Raw genomic sequence first — 21,094 nt, 5'->3', positions numbered from 1 at the left:
TCTGAAAATGTAACAACAAAATGTCATGCTAAATCTACACTGAGCTCTCGGCCTACCAGGCTTTCGAATGACAGTTTCTGTGATAAATCAGAAGTGCAAGGCGAAGAAGTTGCTGTCGCAGTGTGAGTGGGTGTACTTGTGAGAGGCATCGGGCCCAGTTACTACATTAGCCGGTTTGCGAGACAACAGATGGAAGCGTTTAGGAGGGCGGGAGGAACAGAGGCTCGGGAAAAAGAGAGGGAGTGGGCGGCACTTCAGAAAATCCCGCAAAAATTCCCATGTTCTCTCGTTGCTCATTTCTCATTACACGGTCATCAAAAGGCTCGCACGCCATTTAAGTCAATTTTTAGGGAGGAGGTAGAAAATCCAAAAGTGTAATTAGAGAGAGAGGAGAGAGGAGAAAAAAAAAAAAAAGTAAATTAAAATTCTTTTTTCAAAGTCTTTCCTGCTCCCTAAAGTACAAATGAAGTCAGAGAGGAACACTCAAGCTTCCTCGGATTGGAAAATGAAAAGGAAACGCGCGCGCACACACACGGAAAGTGAAAGCAAGGACAAATGCTTGAGACGCACAGTAGTATACTCAAAGGAGACCTCACACTAACACTGATGTCTTCCCTTCAAAATGATTAAAGCTGGAGTTTCCAAGAGTGGTAAATGCTTGTCTTTAAGCCTCAGTCCTCCAGGACGCGCTCGGTTTGACGGGGTCTGCTTTGACTCTACCGCCACGGGGAACCTAACAGTCGCTGAAGCTTTTAAAGAAATATTTCACCTAAAAATGAACATTCTGTCATTGTTCGCTCATTCACTCGCATCGTGCCATTTCAAACCTGTATGCTGTTTTTTTTGTGCAACACTTTTTCATGCAATAGCTCTCAAGCTCCAAAAAACTGATATAAAAGTGGTCTATATTTATGCACTTGTGCACTATATTCCATGTCTAATAAAGGCATGCGATAGATTAAGTCTCTCAAATAGCATGCATAATTTTGCATTTTGAAGTGGTGCACAGAAACCATGACTTTTGGCATCAATACATAATATTGACTTTTATACATTTGGCAGATGCCTTTATCCAAAGCAACTAACATTGCAGTCAATCTATAAATAAATATACATATATAAAAATATATGAATAAATAAATACAGTATAAATAACATCAAAGTGATGCTTTCAAATGTCATTTTAAAAATCTTAACATGAACACAATTAAGATTTGGCAGAAGGGAATATTATCAGTGAACATCAACTTAAATTTCAGTCTGTTTTTATATAGGTATTATGTAGTATAAGCGAAGCATATATTATATAATACTGTATTTTTATTTACTGTATTTTTACTGTGTTTTTGATCAACATAAACTCTCTTTGTATGCAAAAGATTCTCCAAATGTTTTATTTATTTTATTATTATTATTATTATTATTATTATTACTGCAATCATGGGAAACAAATAACAGACTCAAGGTTGAGTAAAAATTAGAACAGAATTTATATTTGTGTGAACTACTTCTTTAAACAGTTGAAATGCTTATATCTAGCAACATCTAACGGCACACATTTGAAGGAAACTATCTCCCATTGTGTACTGATGTTTTTGTTTTTACCACTGCAGTAAGAAACACACACACACACACACACACACACACACACACACACACACGCTTGTTTAAGTATGTTATTTACAGTATGTTTCTGCCCTGAGGTGCTGATACCCATGTACTGTATAAGAGCTGGACTGCACATTTACTCATGCTGGTTTCAAGCCCACTGACTGTCAGTCACGCTCACACGGAAACATTCTGGCACGGAAACAGACCTTGGTGTTAACATTCATTCACGGCAGTGCTGTTATCACAGGCTGTGAGCTGCAGGCAGGCTTGCCAATCATTACCAGAGGAAGTTAACGTAAAGTTAAGTTAAAAAAGCCTAGTGTGAAATCCTACTTCTTGTCGTTTGGTGTTAAACACAAGCAAACTTCGGCTATACATTTAATCCTTTAAAAAGGTGGCTTCAAATTTTATTTTCTGTCAAAACAGTGGAAGTGTGGACGGCTTAGGAGTTCAACCTCGGTGTAGATGCTATTCTCTCTCTCTCTCTCTCTCTCTCTCTCTCTCTCTCTCTCTCTCTCTCTCTCTCTCTCTCTCTCTCTCTCTCTCTCTCTCTCTTCTTTCATTCTTTGGGAGTTGGTCATTATAGATATAGATATAGATATAGATATAGATATAGATATATTATACAGTGTTTCCTTATCACTTTTAACTTCAAAGTAAGAAACCTGGTTGCCTTCACATTTTGCACTACAAATTTGAGTTAATACAAAGTAAGAGATTAGTTTAATTAATGGAAACTCAAAATATTACGTTAGCTAGACAACATTAGTGGATCTAAGTTGAATTGACAAAAGAAAAAAAAGTTGTGGTAACAAATCATGAAAATATGTTTTATAGTGAATGAAAAACACTTACAGTACAGCACACATCAATCTTGATTAAAAATGATGTCCACATATATTAACTCATTTGTTTAACAGTAAAAGTTATATATGTGAACATTAGTTGATGCACAATGAATTAACAAAGTAACAAGATAAAAAATTATATTTTCTACTTCTATTGTCAATAATAGCTAATGCTTTTCATTGATGCAACTTTTCCACCCTTATTGTAAAGTGTTGGCAGTTATAAAATAACTCATTTTCATGGAGGGACAAATGAACAATTGAAGGATAGTGATCCAACATCAAAATTAACCAGCTGTGACCAGCACAGGCATTCATTTGGGATATAATTAAACCACCAGGCAATGAACCCTGAAATTACAAATGTTCTGGATACTAGAGTAAAATTCCAGGTGCTGAAACTCAAAAGCATATTTCATAACTCGCAGCTGATAATGTTTATGGCTGATTCCATCCACAGCAGCTTTAAACTAAACTCTAGCCTATTCTTCCCTTGCGCTTCATTATTTGCAGCGCTCCACTTCTGTCTGCGGATGATAATGCATACGCTACAGCGACGGCAGGTCACGTTTAAGGCACTTTAATCAACATGCTCCAACTCCAGTGACTGCTGGCATTGTCTGGGGTGCAGAAAACTCCATAAAGAGCCTTACACAAACTCCAGCCACACGACTGAGAAGCAGGGAAACGGGGCATGTTATATTTTAAAGATGTTTGTTTATTGGCCTCTTCCCAGCGTGAAAGAGAAGTTTTGCTGAAGTCCCGCTGAGCGCCTCCTTCCAAACATCCCTCATCTACTGCATCGGTTTGCACCAGTGCTTGTGGATAAAATGCTGCCCGTGAGTTTGCAAGGTTGAGAATTGGGAAGCGGGTACTTTTTTTCATAAAAAAGCCGGATCCAAATTATTTTCATGGTGTTTGGATTCGTTAACACTTCTTGGGCCTTATTACTTCATTGATGCACCACTCTTATGAACTGCCTTTTCTAGGAATCAGACAAAACAGAATATTTAAGATTTCAAATATTTGCACATAGGCAAAATTCATGCATTTTTTACTAAGCGGATACATATCTGATCATGAAAAGATCCAGTTTAAATGTCTTCCAAGATGCATTCATTATTACTTGAGGCTTTTATATTTTAACTTGCATTTATATATATTGAATGTTTTAGCATGCTATTGAATATGGCAATGTTAATGTATTTGGTCTTGGCGGACAGATAGATAAGTAAGTATGTATGGACATGCATAAATAGACATGCATAAATCCTGTAGCAGATCTAGGCAGGTGGAGCTGGGGGAGGTGGAGGGTTATAGCAGGCTGCAGGACTAGACAAGCAATCTCATTGGCTGCAGGATCAGCAGAGGCCAATCAGCTTGCGCCATGCGGTAATGGTGTGATTGCTTGCAGATTGCATGTAAAGAAGATCAGCCTGCGCCCTCTAGAGTTTCATGACTGAACTATATGTGTAGAATAATGTGGTGAATCACAGAAGACAATTATTCCACTTACACTACAGTTAACACACCTCAAGACATTGTTCAGGTTTTTGTCCTTAAAACACTGTCCTACTGTGTAGAACAAATTTGTCAATCATAATAAATACTATAATAGTATATAAATAATGCTAATATTATATGACCACATTTACATGACCAAGTATACACTAAGCATGAACGTGCATGTATCGGACAGCGATCTGATCCATCAAAGCGCAAAGTGACCAATTGTACAATTATTCAGAAATCGATTTCGTACTTAAGAGAGCGTAACAAATTACTTGCTTAAATAGTCACTGGAGTCGTATTGCTTCCTAATAATTTCAAAAGAATCATTAATTGATTCTAAAATGTAGGACGGTCTGGCGGAGGAAAAATAAGAGCAAGTAAGCAACTAAGAGGGCTAAGAGCAAAAAATAAGAGCAGAGCAAGTTTTACACGTTGAAAGATGAAGACAAAAAAGTTTTTCTTTTGAATAACGTGCACTGATGAATCATTCACAATAAAACCAGGAACATGCATTAAGAATTAAACAGGGTCAATTCTTCATGTTGACTTTAAGGAACCAGAGCTGTTAATTGGAACGATCCCATCCCTCCTATTTTGTGACCCTCATTTGTTTAATGAGTGGTTGTTGGGTTGGTAAAAAAAAAAAAAACACAGTAAACAAGGGTAAATGAGAAAATATAATATATGAAAAGGAATAAATGAATGCACAGACCACTGTTTTCTTAACAAATGTTAATTGCAATGCCAAGGACAGAAACAAGGTCATATTATATTTCCAATTTTGAGGGCAAAATGAATGCCTGAGGGGGTTTCTGGAGGGAAAAGAGGGAGGGATGGAAAAACAGAGACTTCTGAGAAAGATAGACAGAGAAAAATAATGTGAAGGAGGGGAAGATTGTGAGAGAGAAGCACTGTGTGGGAGTTTATTGAGTGGCAAACACAGCTCCCTCAAGCAAAATCATCTAATTAGATTTCCATCCAACAGCCCCCTCATGACCTCTTAAGCTGAGAGAGGCTCGGGGAGCGAGAAGCCAAGAGTCTCCCAAACGTCTTCACGTTCTCCGGAGGCTTCCAGGACCAAAGGTCTTCCTCCTTCACACAGAGGAGGAGGACGTTGACCTCCGAGATGAAGTTCAAGGATAAAGAGTTTTAATTCCACAAGTTTAAATTTGCGTGAACATCCACCAGCGATGAGGAGACTAACTAATTGTAAGCAGTTAGCGGAGGCCATAATTAAATACACACAGTGCGTGGAAAACCTGGAAACATCAGGTTGTGATTTCTAGGCCAGGAAAAGTCAAAGAAATAAAGACTATAAAGAAATCTCTAATTATGCTCCACTTCAAAATAGTTAATTGGCTAGAAATTGAGTGCAATCCGTGTAAAATAGTTTCCAGTAAAAAAAAATACATGTCCAGTAATCACAAATGATTGCATGGAAAATCAGTGATTAATCGTTTTAGAGAATCAATTCATTTCATTAAACTGGTTCAAAAAAGATTTGAGTTCCTGTACAGAAAACACAATGAGGAACTCAATTATCTGTTTAGCAATTCAATTAATGCATGCATTTTAAAAATGCAATAAAACACTTAAAATGTATAATTTTAATTTAATATTTTATTGTACTGTATGTATAACTCAATACATGCAGATAACAATAAAAGATGTATTTTTCTTTGACTTTAACCGCTACAGGAATGTCAGAACAGGTTCACTGCATGCAGGCTCCTCTCATTATTAAATCAGAATGGATATTCAAATGAAAAAGCACCATTAACTATCATCCAAAATGTGGCCAGAAAGCAAAAGGGAGAAGCAAAAGTGTAATTTGCCCTCTTCCACATAAATAACCCTCATTATCACAGCTGACCTTTCTGTTACTCTGCATTTCACACTTCACATTTCAGCCTCCTCAGAGGAACAGCGCTGCAAATATATATATATTTATTTGTCAATTTAACACACGATTTATTTATTTATTTCTATTTTTACTTTTGAAATAATACATTGAAAATGAATCCCTTACTTTTTAAAAGTGGCACTCATAGTTCTCCATACACAGTGTACACATAATTTTCACTCGGAAACTGCTAAATTTCACAAACTATCACAATGAAACTGCAAATTACACGTTGAAGTGAATTTTTGAAAGTAGAAAAACTGAAATTTTTTATATTCTTGTAAAATGCACTCCAGTAATCTGTTTTATTTACAACTCTTAAAAAATATCTTTATAGTGTTCAGAGCACAAGTCCTGTGTTATTTTGTAACACTGTATAATATTATAGTTTTTTATTAATATTTTGAATTTTGTTTTATTTTAATATTTTCCATTTTCATTTTAATTTTAGTTAAACTTTAGTTATATTTAATCATTTAGCAGTGTTTCTTTCAAATTTTTTATTAGTTTTTCATGTCTATAAAGTTTTTATTCATTTTTATTAAATTTTTTTAATTATATTTAAATGTATTTAATTTTAGCTATTTTAGTACATCAAGTTAAATGTTATATATATATATATATATATATATATATATATATATATATATATATATATTATTTTTTTTTTTTATTATTTTTTTTTTTTTTTTTGAGTCATACAAATAAATTATGAACGCATGCAAAAGCAAGAGAGAACCGATGAAATATTAATAATTGATTCATATTTTTGTCAAATAAATACCTTCACCAAGTTTGGTGTTTTGTTCACTACGGAGCCCCTAAAGGGACCTTTTTTAAAATAAAAATATATAGACTTTCACATGCTCACGAGAAACCTTTTGTAAAGGTCCCTTTAGGGGCTCCGTAGTTCTCCCCTCATATTTAAAATGTATACTTTCCTCATATTTTGAATGGCTAATCAAACTTGTAGGTTCGTTAAAAACAAATATCCCCTCTGGACATCACTTTTGGCCACTGTGTTTTGAATGAAATAACCCGTCTGCAGGAGTGGATTGAACACTGGTACAGTGTGTGTGTCATCATATGAGCGCGATCCAATCCATCTACATGTGCATGCGTGTGCATGTGAGCCACAGTGTACTTCCCCCCTCAAACATTAATCATCTAGCCGGGACTGTCCCGCGGGAGGACCAGACCCTTGTGATCTGTCACAGTGAGCCGCTCTGTGTCGTTTGATGTCTTGTGTGGAGTCGACAGGCCTCTCGTCCCCGGGCCGTTCTTAGTATTTGCCTTTCCACCCGGCCTTTCCCTGCACACGCCACACTATATGATATCTGTCTCTTCTCATCCGATCAGGCCCGCGTGCACAAATACCACAGGGTTACGAGTCGAATGCCACACGCTCAGACTGCTTCACATGTCAATCTGAACAAGGGTCAGGCATGTAGATGATGTCGGAAAACCAACGAGATCATGAATGGGACACAGCGTGAATCAGAGACCTCTGGGAGGAAGCTTCAAATGTCTCTTTGTTCATTTGTGTCTTTAGTAAAGGCATCTTAGGTAACTGTAACTGTGGGCAGACATGCGAGTTTAGGGGGGAAAGACAATGGGAACAGTTTACAATAAGTTAATGCATTAACTAACATTATTAACTAACAATGAGCAATGCATTTGTTGCAGCATTTATTAATCTTGGTTAAAATTGGTTAATGAAAACACAGCTAGTTCATGTCAGCTGAGGTCCATCACATAATATTAACAACAGATTAGGAAATGTGATTACTCAATGCTTTAGAAGTATTTTTCAGTGTTAGTTCATGCTAACTAATGTATTATTATCAGCTCTGATCTGTTCTATCAGTAATCTGTATGATCAGCCCTAATTTTTGTACCAGGGTATAAAAAAACATGGTAGTAACAAAAGCAACACAATATGGTATTATCATGGTATTTTGGACATGCACCATTGCACCTAAAAATGCACGATAGTACCATGGTACACGTCTTAAAAATATACGATAAATACCATGGTACTACAATGAAAATAAAAAAAGGTGATGGCTTTACTTAGAATTCCCTCAGAAATTTCTAGCAAAGTTCATACAATAATTACAAAGAAACTGCAATATGATTTTCCAAATCAAAAGTTGTATCTTTTAACATTAGTTAATCAACTGTGAATTAACATGAACGGACAAACTAAAATAAATAACTGTATTTCTATTATAGCATTAACCAGCAATAATAATAAATTGCTCATTCTAAGTTTATGTTAGCTAATGCATTAACTAATGGTAACAAGTTAGACCTCATTGTAAAGTTTTACTGATATTTTAGATATGCTACAATAATAATAATATCAAGCATTTTTGGACAAAACCATGATAGCAATACTAATGTGTGTGTTGTTGTTTTTTAGCGCTACCCAACTATAAAAAAATGAATTTTTTTTTTCATTCCCATGGATACCGCGGCCTGACACATCTACCTGACACTTAAATCCGCGTGAGCTCATAAACACTTTCTCCTTCCATGTCTAACAACGGTGTGACATCGCTGGAAGGGGAGTCGTGCCCCCGGAGCCAAAGCTGCTTATGAGCGATCGGCTAAGTCCTTTTTCATGTCTCTAGCCCTCTTTCTCTCCCTCTGTCTGATTTATTCACCTTTTACACACAAACAAATACGCTGTGTTGTCATCCTTCAAATGGGATCAAACTCCATGCATTTAGCGGCTTAAGCTAATCTGATTTCACTGTTGTTCTATCAGAAGTGCAAGCGGTGACGCTAGCGAGCACGAGAGCAGGGAAAGCCAACGCTAGTGTGGCACACCAACAAAGCTTGATAACTGGGCTAGCAGTAGAGCGCAACATAATGTACTGTAAAATGTGAAGTTTTTGAATCGGACGAGAGGCCATATGAAGAGAATATGACACGGTTTGCAAATTATACATAATACACAATAAGACTTTAATTTTATAAGGAATTTCTATAGGGGATTTTCGAGGCACAATCTTCTGAAGTTTGTATTGCGCAATTCAAACGGTCAAAAAACCTGTATACTAAAATTGTGAAAAATGTTAATCTATTATAAAAGTTATTTTTTCTCTACAATAAGTTTCATTGGTTAATGCATTAGCTAATGATCTATTTGTTGCAGTATTTATTAATCTTTGTTAACATTAGTTAATAAAAATACAACTGTTTTTAGTTAGTTCATCTCAGCTCGAATCCATTAAACAATATTCACAGATACAACGTTTGATATTAATAATGTGTTCGTAAATGTTGAAAATGGAACTTTATTGTAAACCTTTTACCTTACTGTAAAATAAATCTTATATTTTCAAACAGGGTTATGCATCAAGAATTTAATTGAAAATGTAATTTATAATTCCAAAATGTTTATAAAATTTGTATACAATTTTAATTGAGCTTGCAAACACAATAGAGAATTTCAGAATTTAAGGAAGTACAGTTAAGAAATAACATTAATGAGAAATGTTTAAATGCAACCTAAAGAAATTTGTATTTTGTTTATGTATTTTATCATATTAATTTATATATTTCGTAGGAATGCCAGATATATCGGCCACCATATCGGTATCGGCCGACATATGTTCATTTTTAATGTTATCATTATCGGCCTGATAAGAAAATTTGGCTGATATAATAAAGCCAGTAAATAATGTATTATTTCCTTCAGCTGAGACGCTTCAGATGCGCACTGTTCAACATTATGGTTTTGAACTGCTTAAAATATAATTGAAATCACTTCAAAAAAGGAAAAAACAGTAAAGTGCAACATGTGCAGCACAAGTCTGTCAGATAGGCTACAGAACATCATTGTAATTGTGTGTTTGGGACAAGGATTTAATGATGAGACTTTTGTTTTTGTAATCAGGCTCTCAGAACTATATAAAACTTTGGATTTAGATTTATTGGCCAATATATCGGTTATCGGCTTTCCGATATAAATAATTATCGGTTATCGTTATCGGCCAAAATTTTCATATCGTTGCATGCCTAATATTTCATAATAAGTTAACCTTAGTGGAACATAGTGGATTAACACTACATTTCCCAGAGTGCATCATTTGTGTTGAATTTCTTTGAATTACTTGAATTATTTATTTAAATTCCAATTTAACTTCTTGTGTGTTGTGGCCAATTCAATTCAAATTCACTCTAATTATTAAAAGAGGGGAAATAGAGAGCCAATTCTTCAATTCAACACTGCAATCCCCAATATGTAACATAACAGAAAGAACTTCTCAATTAATTTTGAGTATGTACGATAGTACAGTTTACTAATTATTATACATATTTAAACAAGAAGAGAATCATTTTTCTCTGTTCTTAAGATGAATCGATTGCTGTATTCCTCAGGATATAAGCTTCAGCTAAATGAATAAATGTTAAATCAGCTTAATATGCAAAGATACAACAACCGTTCCCAACTTGTAAGCCAGTCTGAAGCTGAATCCACTGAAAAGTGCTCAACACAGCAACACTGCCTCAACCAGCCTGTTGAAAGCAACAAACCAGATATCACTGGTGACAGATTTATTCAAAACGCAACTCAAGTGAAGCACATGAACAAGTTCCCTCTCGTGACTCAGGCGTGGGTAAAAATGATGCATGTAAAAACGCCTCGCCGCTGAAGGATCCGCGACAGTGTTTATGTGGGGGACGGGGTTTGTGCATCTTAAAGCGCCAATCTCAGGTGAGAGATAAATGACTCTAATTGTGTGTTCCTCCACAGGACTAATTCCCCCCCAATCACCCGAGTGATTAATCACAGAGCAAGAGAGCGTGTGAAGTTTGAACGCACAAACCGCATCTTGCTCTGCGGGCGTCTCTTACTCACCTAAGCCAATTTAGTCGACACAACGCAATGGGGAACCCCGGGGTGATGGGAAACAAATCACGTAAACATGCTACAGGTTATCGTAAAGCTATTACAAAAGCTGCATCTGAAGCTACAGCAGGGGGCTTCCAAAGAGTCCTGCGCTTAATGAGACAAATCTATTATGTTAAGCCACCACCGGATTGCACTTTACCTCTGTATTTGAGGGCCCGGGACGCTTGCAATTTTTCACCTTAAATGTGCTTCAGAAACGGCGGGTGTCGCGGCCCTTCGGTTTGAAACTGTCCTGCTGAAAGATGAAATGTCTCCCGAGCTGTTACACCTTTTTCTACTCGCCTATATGCTGGTGTTGTGTAGTGCTCAGTCTTTGTTCTGTCCACTGAGTTGCCCAGATGAAAAGCAGCTCCACAACGTAACGCTATATCACAGAACTCATGATCATGGTGGTTTGAGTAGAGGTGTGGGAAACACCCATAGCTTTGAGTTATCACGAAAAAACACCCCTTCTTTCAGGTAAACTTTTACTTCATTTTACACTACATAACCTTGTAACCCTTAAAAAAGTCATTGCTGGTGACAATACGGCTTCTCTCGCTAGTTTCCTTCCAGTTCTAGTGCTTTCCAAGAACATTTTCTAGATGTGTGATTTGATGTAGTTTCCATATAAAGTCAACATGAAATCTGAAATCGACTGGATTTTCTTTCTTAAAGGGATAGTTCACCCTAAAATGAAAATTCTGTTATCATTTACTCACCCTCATGTCATTTTAAACCTTTCTTATGTGGAACACAAAAGAAAATATTTTAAAGGATGTTTCAACTGTTTTTGCCCATAATAAGTCCAAAACAACATTGGACCCCATTGACTTTCATTGTACGGACAAAAAACACCGAAACATCCCTGAAAATATAACATTTTGTGATTTGCAAGTCATAAGGGTATGGAGCGAAAATATGGTGTAACTTTTATCCCTTTAATACACATTTACTGGTCTTCTTGTGCACGATTCATTGATGTATGCTATTCCAATAAATACAATACAAACAAACAAACCAACATACACACATACAATGATAAAAAAATATATAGTATATACACTACATAAGAAGTTAAAAAACATTCACTGTGTAGTTGTACTTTTATGTATTTGAAAGGCTCTTTAGTCTTCATTTTCACAGCTGTCATTCATATTCACATGAATAAATGAAGCTTTATCTCTGGGGGTTTCTTCAGAACAAAAGGGTAGTTAATATAGTGATTCACTGGAGAATTTAATTAATCTCAGTTATGTACTTGCTGGAACAAATATGTTTCATCTGTGCATCACAAAGACTAACATGATTGTAAGCAGCATATTTCCATTGCTCAAGATTTGTATTCTACATTAAATATATATTTAATTTAATTAAAATTGAGTTTCAATGCTTAAAATAATCACACACACATGTAAAATTGCACTTCAAAATTGAGCAAAAAGAAGCACTTCTGCACACCTGAGAATAAAATAAAATATATTTTAATAGTTAAACAACTTAAAAAAAAGAAAGGAACATTCATTCCTTTCTTTTTCCAAGGATGAAAGCGGAAGACTAAAAATGCCCTTCTTTCACACATCCGAAAAATGTAGTACAAAGGTAACTAGTTCTTTACAACAACACAAAATCTCTAAGAGTCCTTAATCCCACATAACAGTCCTCATTCGGCGGCTCTATTGTCGAGCGAAGCCCTCAAGCCACGCAGAAAGAAGGATTGCACACAATTTCCCATGACATCTCCAAAAGTAAACAACCTTTTGTTGTTCTGTACATTTCACGGATGCTCAAAAAGATGGGGTGGAAAATGTTCAACCGCATTGGATCAACAAATAAACAGAGCTTCCAAGACAAATAACAACTTAAAAAAACAATTCTGCACAGATATGAGAATTGGGGTCACGATTAAACAAACAAACAAAAAAAAATCCCCCAAAAACCCCAACCATGATATGAAGACCTCCGATACAAGAGCCTCTAAAAGCCACCTCTGTCAAAAATGAGATAATAATATTGAGTGAATGCTCTCCACACATAGTATACGTTCATCAAATACTTTCACTTCAAACTCACTAAATCCCGGCCTTAACCCATTCAGAAATGCCGGTACTTGGGTAGAAACCTATTCACAGGAGCCTGATAAAAATATTATTATTAAACAAAAAAATTTGACGGATTTAGAGGCTTTTGCATCTGAAGTCTTCATATGTAGCTCAGATTGTGACTAATGCCATTGGAAATGTAATGTTAAACGTCTCTACATAATAAAAGAAGTGCCACAAACTACTGTCACATGCAGCACTTGTTCAATGTCAAGTACATGGATTACTCTGCTATTATTATGTTTAGTTGTAGCTCACGGATAAAGACGTGCAAATGACTACTTTTCACAGTTACTAGCAGTACAAAGCAACAAAAAAATATAAATATATATATATATATTTTATGGCTTCTTCAGAGCTTCAAAGCAGCTTCACAGTGATAAACAGGACAATAACAGTGGTAATGTTGTAAATTTGATCAATTTCAGCAAACTAGGGATAAACGTTACTCTTTTGAAAAGAGTTTAGTGGACTTTATATATGAAGACTAGGAGTAATATTTGTCTTATTCTTCAGAAATTAATTTTCTTGTGCTCCACAAAAGACAACATGAACAAACAGCATGAAGGTAAATAAAACGATGACAGAAATGTCTTTTTTTTTGGCTGAACATGTGTTCTTTTATTCCACGTGTAAACAAGAGCAACAAGTCGAGACTAAGCGCTGCATGTGAGTTTGCTGCACCGCTGACTGGACACTGCACACTTTTTTCGCAACTAGTTTATAAATTGCCTTTGGGACGAAATGTCAGACGGATCATTCTTTCCAATTGAAAAAGGTCCACAGTAGGAGCAAAGCAATAATGAAACTATTTTGACAAAAACAGGAAAGCGATTGGCTCCGTACTAAATCTGACACGCCGTGATTGTTCTGCCACGACTCCAATGTTTCTGTCCGGGTTGGGAGGTCTTGTGAGGTCAGTGGAGGTCATGCAGTGTCTTTAAGATGCTTCACTTTTTAGGACACGGCCAAATAGGAAGGAGAGATTGGTGAGTTGAGCCAAACTACATTAGCCCAGCGAGATCAGACGAGATATTGAGCTTTGGAAAACAAATCTTGTTAGGCGTTGTAAACTGCCGTCAAACTGAATCAGGGAGGCCATGCTGAGAGCGGCATTCCCACAATGCAATTAGACTCTCGCCACTTCATCACGCCGCACACCTGATGTTCCCCAAGCGCTCCGCGACTGAAATATATGTATTAACGCTGAGCCCAGCTGTCTGAGAGGAGCCGTCTGATGTCAGATTACATATGCTTTTCATGGAAATGACAATTTTTCCCTTCCAGGTACCAATCGCAGCTGACAGCTTTATCAACACAAGAAGCCATTGGGAACAACTAAGTCAGTGTCTTGTGACCGGAGATATCATCCTGAGGAAATCGACAGCGCACATGCAATACTGATGATTTTTGTGTGCGGAACAACAGATCTCGTTTCCGCTGCCTTTCAAACGCTGATGCGAACAAAGCGACGCGGGTCTGGCGAGCGTGATTTCTGATTAGATTGATGAGACTTCTCAATGTGCGAAACATAGAGACGTCACGTTATCTCACCTGGCCAGGCTTGGCGTCCTCGCAGATTGAAGCCTCGTAAGGAGTGGCGAGTTCGGGAGGGTTGTCGTTCACGTCCAGGATTCGGATGCTCACCGCCGACTGAGACGACATGGACTGGTTATCTGAGGGAGACAGAGATGAAACAATCATCATGATGGACGAGAAGTCATATGCAGTTATAAAAAAAAAATACATTATTATGGCTGGGTAAAAAGTGACAGTGATGAGCGCTGCGTTTTACCCAAAGTTGAACATTCTTCAACTCTTGGCGACCGGTAAAAAACGCAGAGCGCTCAGCGTAAAAACGACCCTCAGCGCCTCGTTACGCTCTTGCCGTTTAAAAAAAATGCGGTGCTCCCGTTGAAATCAATTGGAAAAATACGCCAGCCGCATGAAAAAAAAAAACGCTTTGGTGGACACAGGGACTATAAGTCACTTTAGATAAAACCAAATGCACACATATATATTCTACATAAGTATTATAAACTGGTTTTAGACCAGTGTATTGTATATACGTTTTGGCAGATTTGTTTCATTTTCAAATATAAATCTGCAAGAGACAAACAAATCGGTATCTATGTTTCCATGAAGAACCCTGAACATCCTTGGAACCTTTCCATTGCACAAAAGGTTCTGTATAGTGATTTTTTTTTTTTATGTTCTTTGCATTAAGAAAAAAAAAAAAAAAAAAAGTCCTTTTAAGAACTTTTCACTGAAAGGTTATTTGGGGAACCCAGAATGGTTCTTCTATGGCATCGCTTAGAATATGGTTTTCGCTGTGAAAACCCAAAATTGTGAAAACTTTTATTTTTGTTCATTTCCCCCTTCTTCTTCTTCTCCCCCAGTAAAATATCTAAATAGCAAGATAAAGAGAACTCTAGGGTTCTTGACTCAATATGAAAGAACCTGCCAAACAGGTTTTATGTAAAGAGAAATGTTACATGATTACATAACACTTTCATGGTTAATGTGTTATTTTTCCAGTGATTAATTCACTGCTTAATTAATACAATTTAATTCAAATGAAAAACGAATTAAAACAAAATGAATCAATTAAAACTGATTCCATAAAATGATCTCATGATGGAACTCCTAACAGGTTCTATATATGAAGCACCTGACAGAACCTTTTTTTAAATGTGGCATCAGTTACAATGGAATCGCAATTACAGGTAACAATGTATCACACATTTGAGACACGGTTGTCATGACAATGGCTGTAAACGATGGCCACATATGTGAGATCCAGAACAAAGCAAACCCACCACTGCTCTGAAATAACACACAAATTCTGTTATTGTTTCCCTGCAAATAACAAGTATAGCACTCGATTCCACTGAAACAGTATTGTGCATGCTTTTTTAAGGACAGTAAAACTGAAATCATCCTCTGCGAGTCATTGACCAGCACAACACACAGGGTGCACTTTATTTTTAATGGGGTGGTTGATTATGATTTGACTTTTCTAACTTTAGTTAGTGTGTAATGTTGCTGTTTGAGCAGAAACAACATCTGCAAAGTTACGACGCTCAAAGTTCAAAGCAAAGGGAGATATTTTATTTTACAGAAATCGCTTTCTAAGGACTACAACAAACGGCTGGTAGAGGACGACATTCCTCCATGGTTAGTGACATCACCAACCCTACAATTTACATAAACCCCGCCCCCGGGAACGCGATTTATTGATTATCAAGACAGAATATGTTAATCAATGACTAGAAGATAACTACACATAAGCTACATCAATTCATCAACTAACTGTTCAGAAATGTCCTGTTGCATTCTACATGTTGTCACTTCTTCTTGAGTCTCTCCATCTTTCTGACTCAAGTTTGAACATAAAAGACTAAACGTTTTTGAAATTTTCAGTTGCTTGTGTGTGAGGTAAACAAAGCTGCTAGGGACACAAGTTGTTGTAGCTCCGCCCTCTGTGCCGGGAGCAGCAGCTCATTTGCATTTAAAGGAACAGACACAAAAACAGTGCGTTTTTGCTCACCCTCAAAAAGTGACAACTTTAACATGCTATATAACAATATCTGTGGGGGATTTTGAGCTAAAACTTCACATACACACTCTGGGGACATCAGAGACTTATTTTACATCTTGTGAAAAGGGCATTATACCACCCCTTTAAGTCTGTAACACCGCCAAATATAAAACAGAAGCATTGAAGTATATCACACTACTGTACTGCCATCACAGTTTTGTGTCTGAGGCACTTTTACAGTAATGATACTCTACCAGCAGTGAATTCATTAGCAATCTAATTCTTCTGCAACATTTTTGAGAAAATTTTCAATTAGGAAGTCAATTTCTAGGAGACGAACAACATCATACGCAGAACATTTTAATGATAAGAGCACACCGTTTGGGGCTGGAATAATGATATAAACACAGATAAATGGATTCAATATTGGGCTGCAATATCATTTTGATCATGGCCTTATTAAGCTACAATAAAACGGAAATATTATTGGGAAATGTGTACATAATTAGTTCATATAAGTAAAATTATCTAGTAATTAAAAAAGCTCTCTGTGTTGGGTGCGACTGATCCTTAACTAAATTCTGTGCTTCATTATTTCATTAGAAATGTTTTAATTTTCATAAGAGATGCCTCTCACCACCACAGCAGGCCAAGGAGAGGGCCAGCGATTTCATTGTAATGAGACATAATTACCTTTTTTAATTAACACAGCTGTAATGCTTGTGTTTATTTGCAGGGATGTACAGTAGTCCACGCATGTTATGTTATTTAGCATATGTAAATTAGGTCTATGCTAATTTAAATATGCTGTTTCATTGCCTTGTTTTTCAAGCCTCGCTTGTGCATTATAAAACACAAACACATTTGTAAAGCACATACATTTCTGGAAGTCAGCAAATTCACCCCAAAATCAAACAAAACAAAAGTTATTTTATAATAATGATATTATATTTAATGCATGAAAAACAAACAATTGAACAAACAATAAAATAAATAAATGAACAAACAAACAAACAAATAATTTGAAATCATGTAAATTGTAAAGTATTCATCATGGTGTAGTATTTACTATATTGCCTGATATTTTGCTAATTTAAATAAAAAAAAAGTAAAGTAAAAATAATACAGGACAAACAAACAACTAACAAAAAATGAATGAATGAATGAATGAACGAACAAACAAATGAACGAACAAACAAACGAACGAATGAATGAATGAATGAATGACCAAATGAACGAATGACCGAATAAATACTTCAATTATGTAAACTGCAAAGTATTATTTCTGGTGGTATTTACTTTATTGCCTGATATTTTGCTGATTTAAATAAAAAGTCAATTTTCAATCATTTCATTGTAAAACATTTTCACTTTTGATTCTTTGGTAGATTTGGACATGTTTTCAGGAGAGTCACCCAAATACACCAAGAAGACAATGGAAAAAGTGAGGAACAGATTTCAAGTTTTATTCCCCTAAAGCAGGCAATACTTTCTCTGATCTAAATATATCTACCGATGTGTCTGAGATATGAAGAGAAGGGATTTGAGCAGATTACAAGATGCAGGTCTTCTGCCACAGTCCCTGCCCAGCAGATGTTGGACGGCCACATGTCTTCATGACATATTACTAGTCAGGTACTATATTAGAAAACCGTCACTTCAATCCTGTTTGAAAGCATGTGGACGGAGCTCGGCGCGCGAGTTATAAGGAAATGAAGTCTTGTGGGGTACGGCAGTACAGTAAATCCAACAGCACAGGAGGGGGATGTCTTTGTCTCAAACATGTAGACGGCACAGCAATATACACTGATCGTCAGTAACAGCGAATCATAAATGACAACATGATGATAGATTTTTAATATCAGATAAAGATGCACAATACAAAAACACTTATTTCTTTGTCAATGCACTTATAAGGAATTATAGTCTGCTCCGATCCAACTTCCACTCCAATATTTACATTTAAATGTTCCTTCTCTTAAAAGAGCTTATTTATCAAAGAGACAATTCCTTCCGATCTCAGTAATATGTGAATATTCTCATCGGAGTGACATGTTATCATCTATAGCGTTGGCAATCAAGAACCATCCTGAATACCTTAACCTAACATTTGGACGTTCTTATTTGAAAGAATATCAAAGATGTGGGAACAGAAGGCTATCACTTTCATTGTTATCCTCAATTTATATTTAAGACAGAGCTTAATTTACATGATGAGCTGGAAGACGAATGTAATACAGTATAAAATGTTTGAGCAGAGATTATCCTGCATTCTGTTTGACTCCGCTGAATCCGAAGAGCTGTCTGTACTTTGTTCCTGCTTTGCTGTAATAAACTACATTTTTGAGATCTTCCACGCCTAATGAGGACCAGTCATGCTTTTTTCAAGGTTCATCTTTCTTCAGTGTGTAATGTTGCTGTTTGAGCATGAAAAAGCTCTGCAAAGTCCTTCCAGCGGGAGTTATTCTCTATATCAGTGTTTCTGAACTCCCTGAAACGCCTCCATTGTAGTCTTGAGTTTTATTCCGGGAACGAACACGTCACAATTTTCCTCATTTTTAAATAATTAATACGTAGAATGAAGGAGCGGGGCATTTCCCAAACACACTCGAAGCACTTGACCAATCACAACACACTGCTTCAGCCGACCAATCAGAGCACAGTGTGCTTTTCAGAAGGAGGGGCTTCATAGAGACAGGAACTAAACAGGGGTGCGTTTCCCAAAAGCATCGTTAGCCAACTATGTTCGCAAGTTCCGTCGTTATCAGCAACGAGTCTGTGTTTCCCTGAAACCATCGCTCTACCGAACATTCGCAAACAGCATCGCAAAGTTGTGTAGTTGGAACGACCGCTCTCGACCTGTGGTTAGAACGACAGAGTTTCTAGTTTGCATGACATGTGGACTTAATATATCCTAATCTTGAGCCAAATAAACAAGCTGACATTCAGTACAATCTGTATCTTTTCTTTATAATACATAAAAATGTCATTCACGTCTTTTAGTTTGTCAAGAGATTTAAAGCCCCGTTTTTAAAGACTGCGCATGTGCAAACGTGCTCTACTATGTAGGAACGAGCCTATGATTGAACCTGGGAAAAAACGTCCTCAAATGCCTGTAATTGTCTGTAAAAGTTATTACTCCACCACCTGCGTGACATCATTAACTAACGTGGTTGAATGACCACTTTGTGACAGTATGGTTTCGGGAAACAGTCGTGACTAGCTAGTTGATTTCTTCAATGATGCATCGCACTACGGTAGTTTTAAGCAGCGAGATACATCATTGTTCGGACAGACTGGAAGAGAGGAACTGCAACAATGGAGAATATGGGGGAAATAATGTGTTTTTTTTAACAGAAAGTCAAGCCCGAAAACAAAATCAAGACTTGGGGCATAATAGATCCTCTTTAGCTTAATAGTGTGGAGGGTTATTGCATAATAAATATAATATATAAAATGCTAAACTGAATGAAAACTATGCATCCTCTTAGTCTTTCATAAGTTGAAATGAGAGCGAATGCATATTTATTAGGGCTGTCAAAAGATTAATCGCCATTAATCGCATCCAAAATAAAAGTTTGTGTTTACATAATATATGTGTGTGTACTGTGTATAATTATTTTGTATATATAAATACACACACATGCATGTATATATTTAAGAAATATTTGCATACATATACTGTATATATATTTATATAGTTTATATTATATATAAATATTTTTTTTATATATAAATAACACATTTTTCTTAAATATATACATGCATGTGTGTGTATTTATATATACAAATTTAATTATACACAGTACACACACATATATTATTAAAAACAAACTTTTATTTTGGATGCGATTAATCGCGATTAATCTTTTGACAGCCCTAATATTTATTTATTCTTTAATTACATGTTCAAACTGGCCCTGTGTGAATAGGATCCTACATCAGATTTTCTGCATATTGTAAGAACAACATATTTAAACAATGTCTAAACAATCTTTTTCATGATTCATATCCAGTTAAATGTTTGTCTCTTAAAAAAAAAAAAAGAACAGAAGAAAATCAAGAAAAACGTTCACATTGCCTTTGGTGCATTTCTGACTCATATGAGCCCCAGTGGGAGTCGACTCGCAGCAGGCTCAGCTTCCCTGCGTGCTAGTTGGCACTGAATGAGTATAACTGACACAGACTGCAGACCTATGGCCTAAATATGAAATTAAACTCGTCTTGTTTTATCAGCGCTCCCGGTTGCGCTAACCGTGCCTAATGAGCTTCAAATGTTGAGCAAATTGACAAAACAATATCTCTGTCCTCAACCCACGCCAGAAGACATGAGAACCACATCCAAGAGTAACAGTTTGGCATGAAAGCAATAAGTGTTTTTTTTTCTTAGTCCGGATAAGCTTGAGTAATTTAAAATAGTATAAAGTAGGCTAAATTTAACTTTAATAGTACAAACACTGCTTTATTTTCAGTGCGTCATGGCCACTCAGGCAGTGGATGTCAGACACAATAAACATCTCTGAGCTCGAGTCATCGCTGTAGATGAAATGTGTGAATCATGTTGTTGAACTTCATCTGACTCCTCAAGAATAAAACAATCCTCACCAGTACAGTCAGTTTACTTACAAGAATAAATAGATAGACAGATAGATAGATAGATAGATAGATAGA

General features: G+C 36.3%; 1 protein-coding gene across 2 annotated transcripts in view; it reads right to left on the bottom strand.

Moving 5' to 3' along the window:
* cdh22 (cadherin 22) overlaps window positions 1-21,094 on the bottom strand; it is a 191,764-nt gene that overhangs the window by 21,769 nt on the left and 148,901 nt on the right. For both annotated transcript variants that reach the window (XM_079884341.1, XM_079884342.1), the window contains one exon: window positions 14,437-14,558. In XM_079884341.1, coding sequence (XP_079740467.1) covers window positions 14,437-14,558 — 122 coding nt within the window. The remainder of the gene's footprint in view (window positions 1-14,436; window positions 14,559-21,094) is intronic.

The sequence above is a fragment of the Squalius cephalus genome (assembly GCF_949319135.1).
Source record: "Squalius cephalus genome assembly, chromosome: 10".
NCBI lineage: Eukaryota > Metazoa > Chordata > Actinopteri > Cypriniformes > Leuciscidae > Squalius > Squalius cephalus.
The sequence above is the reverse complement of the archived record's forward strand: the minus strand, read 5'-3'. Positions and strand labels throughout refer to the sequence as shown.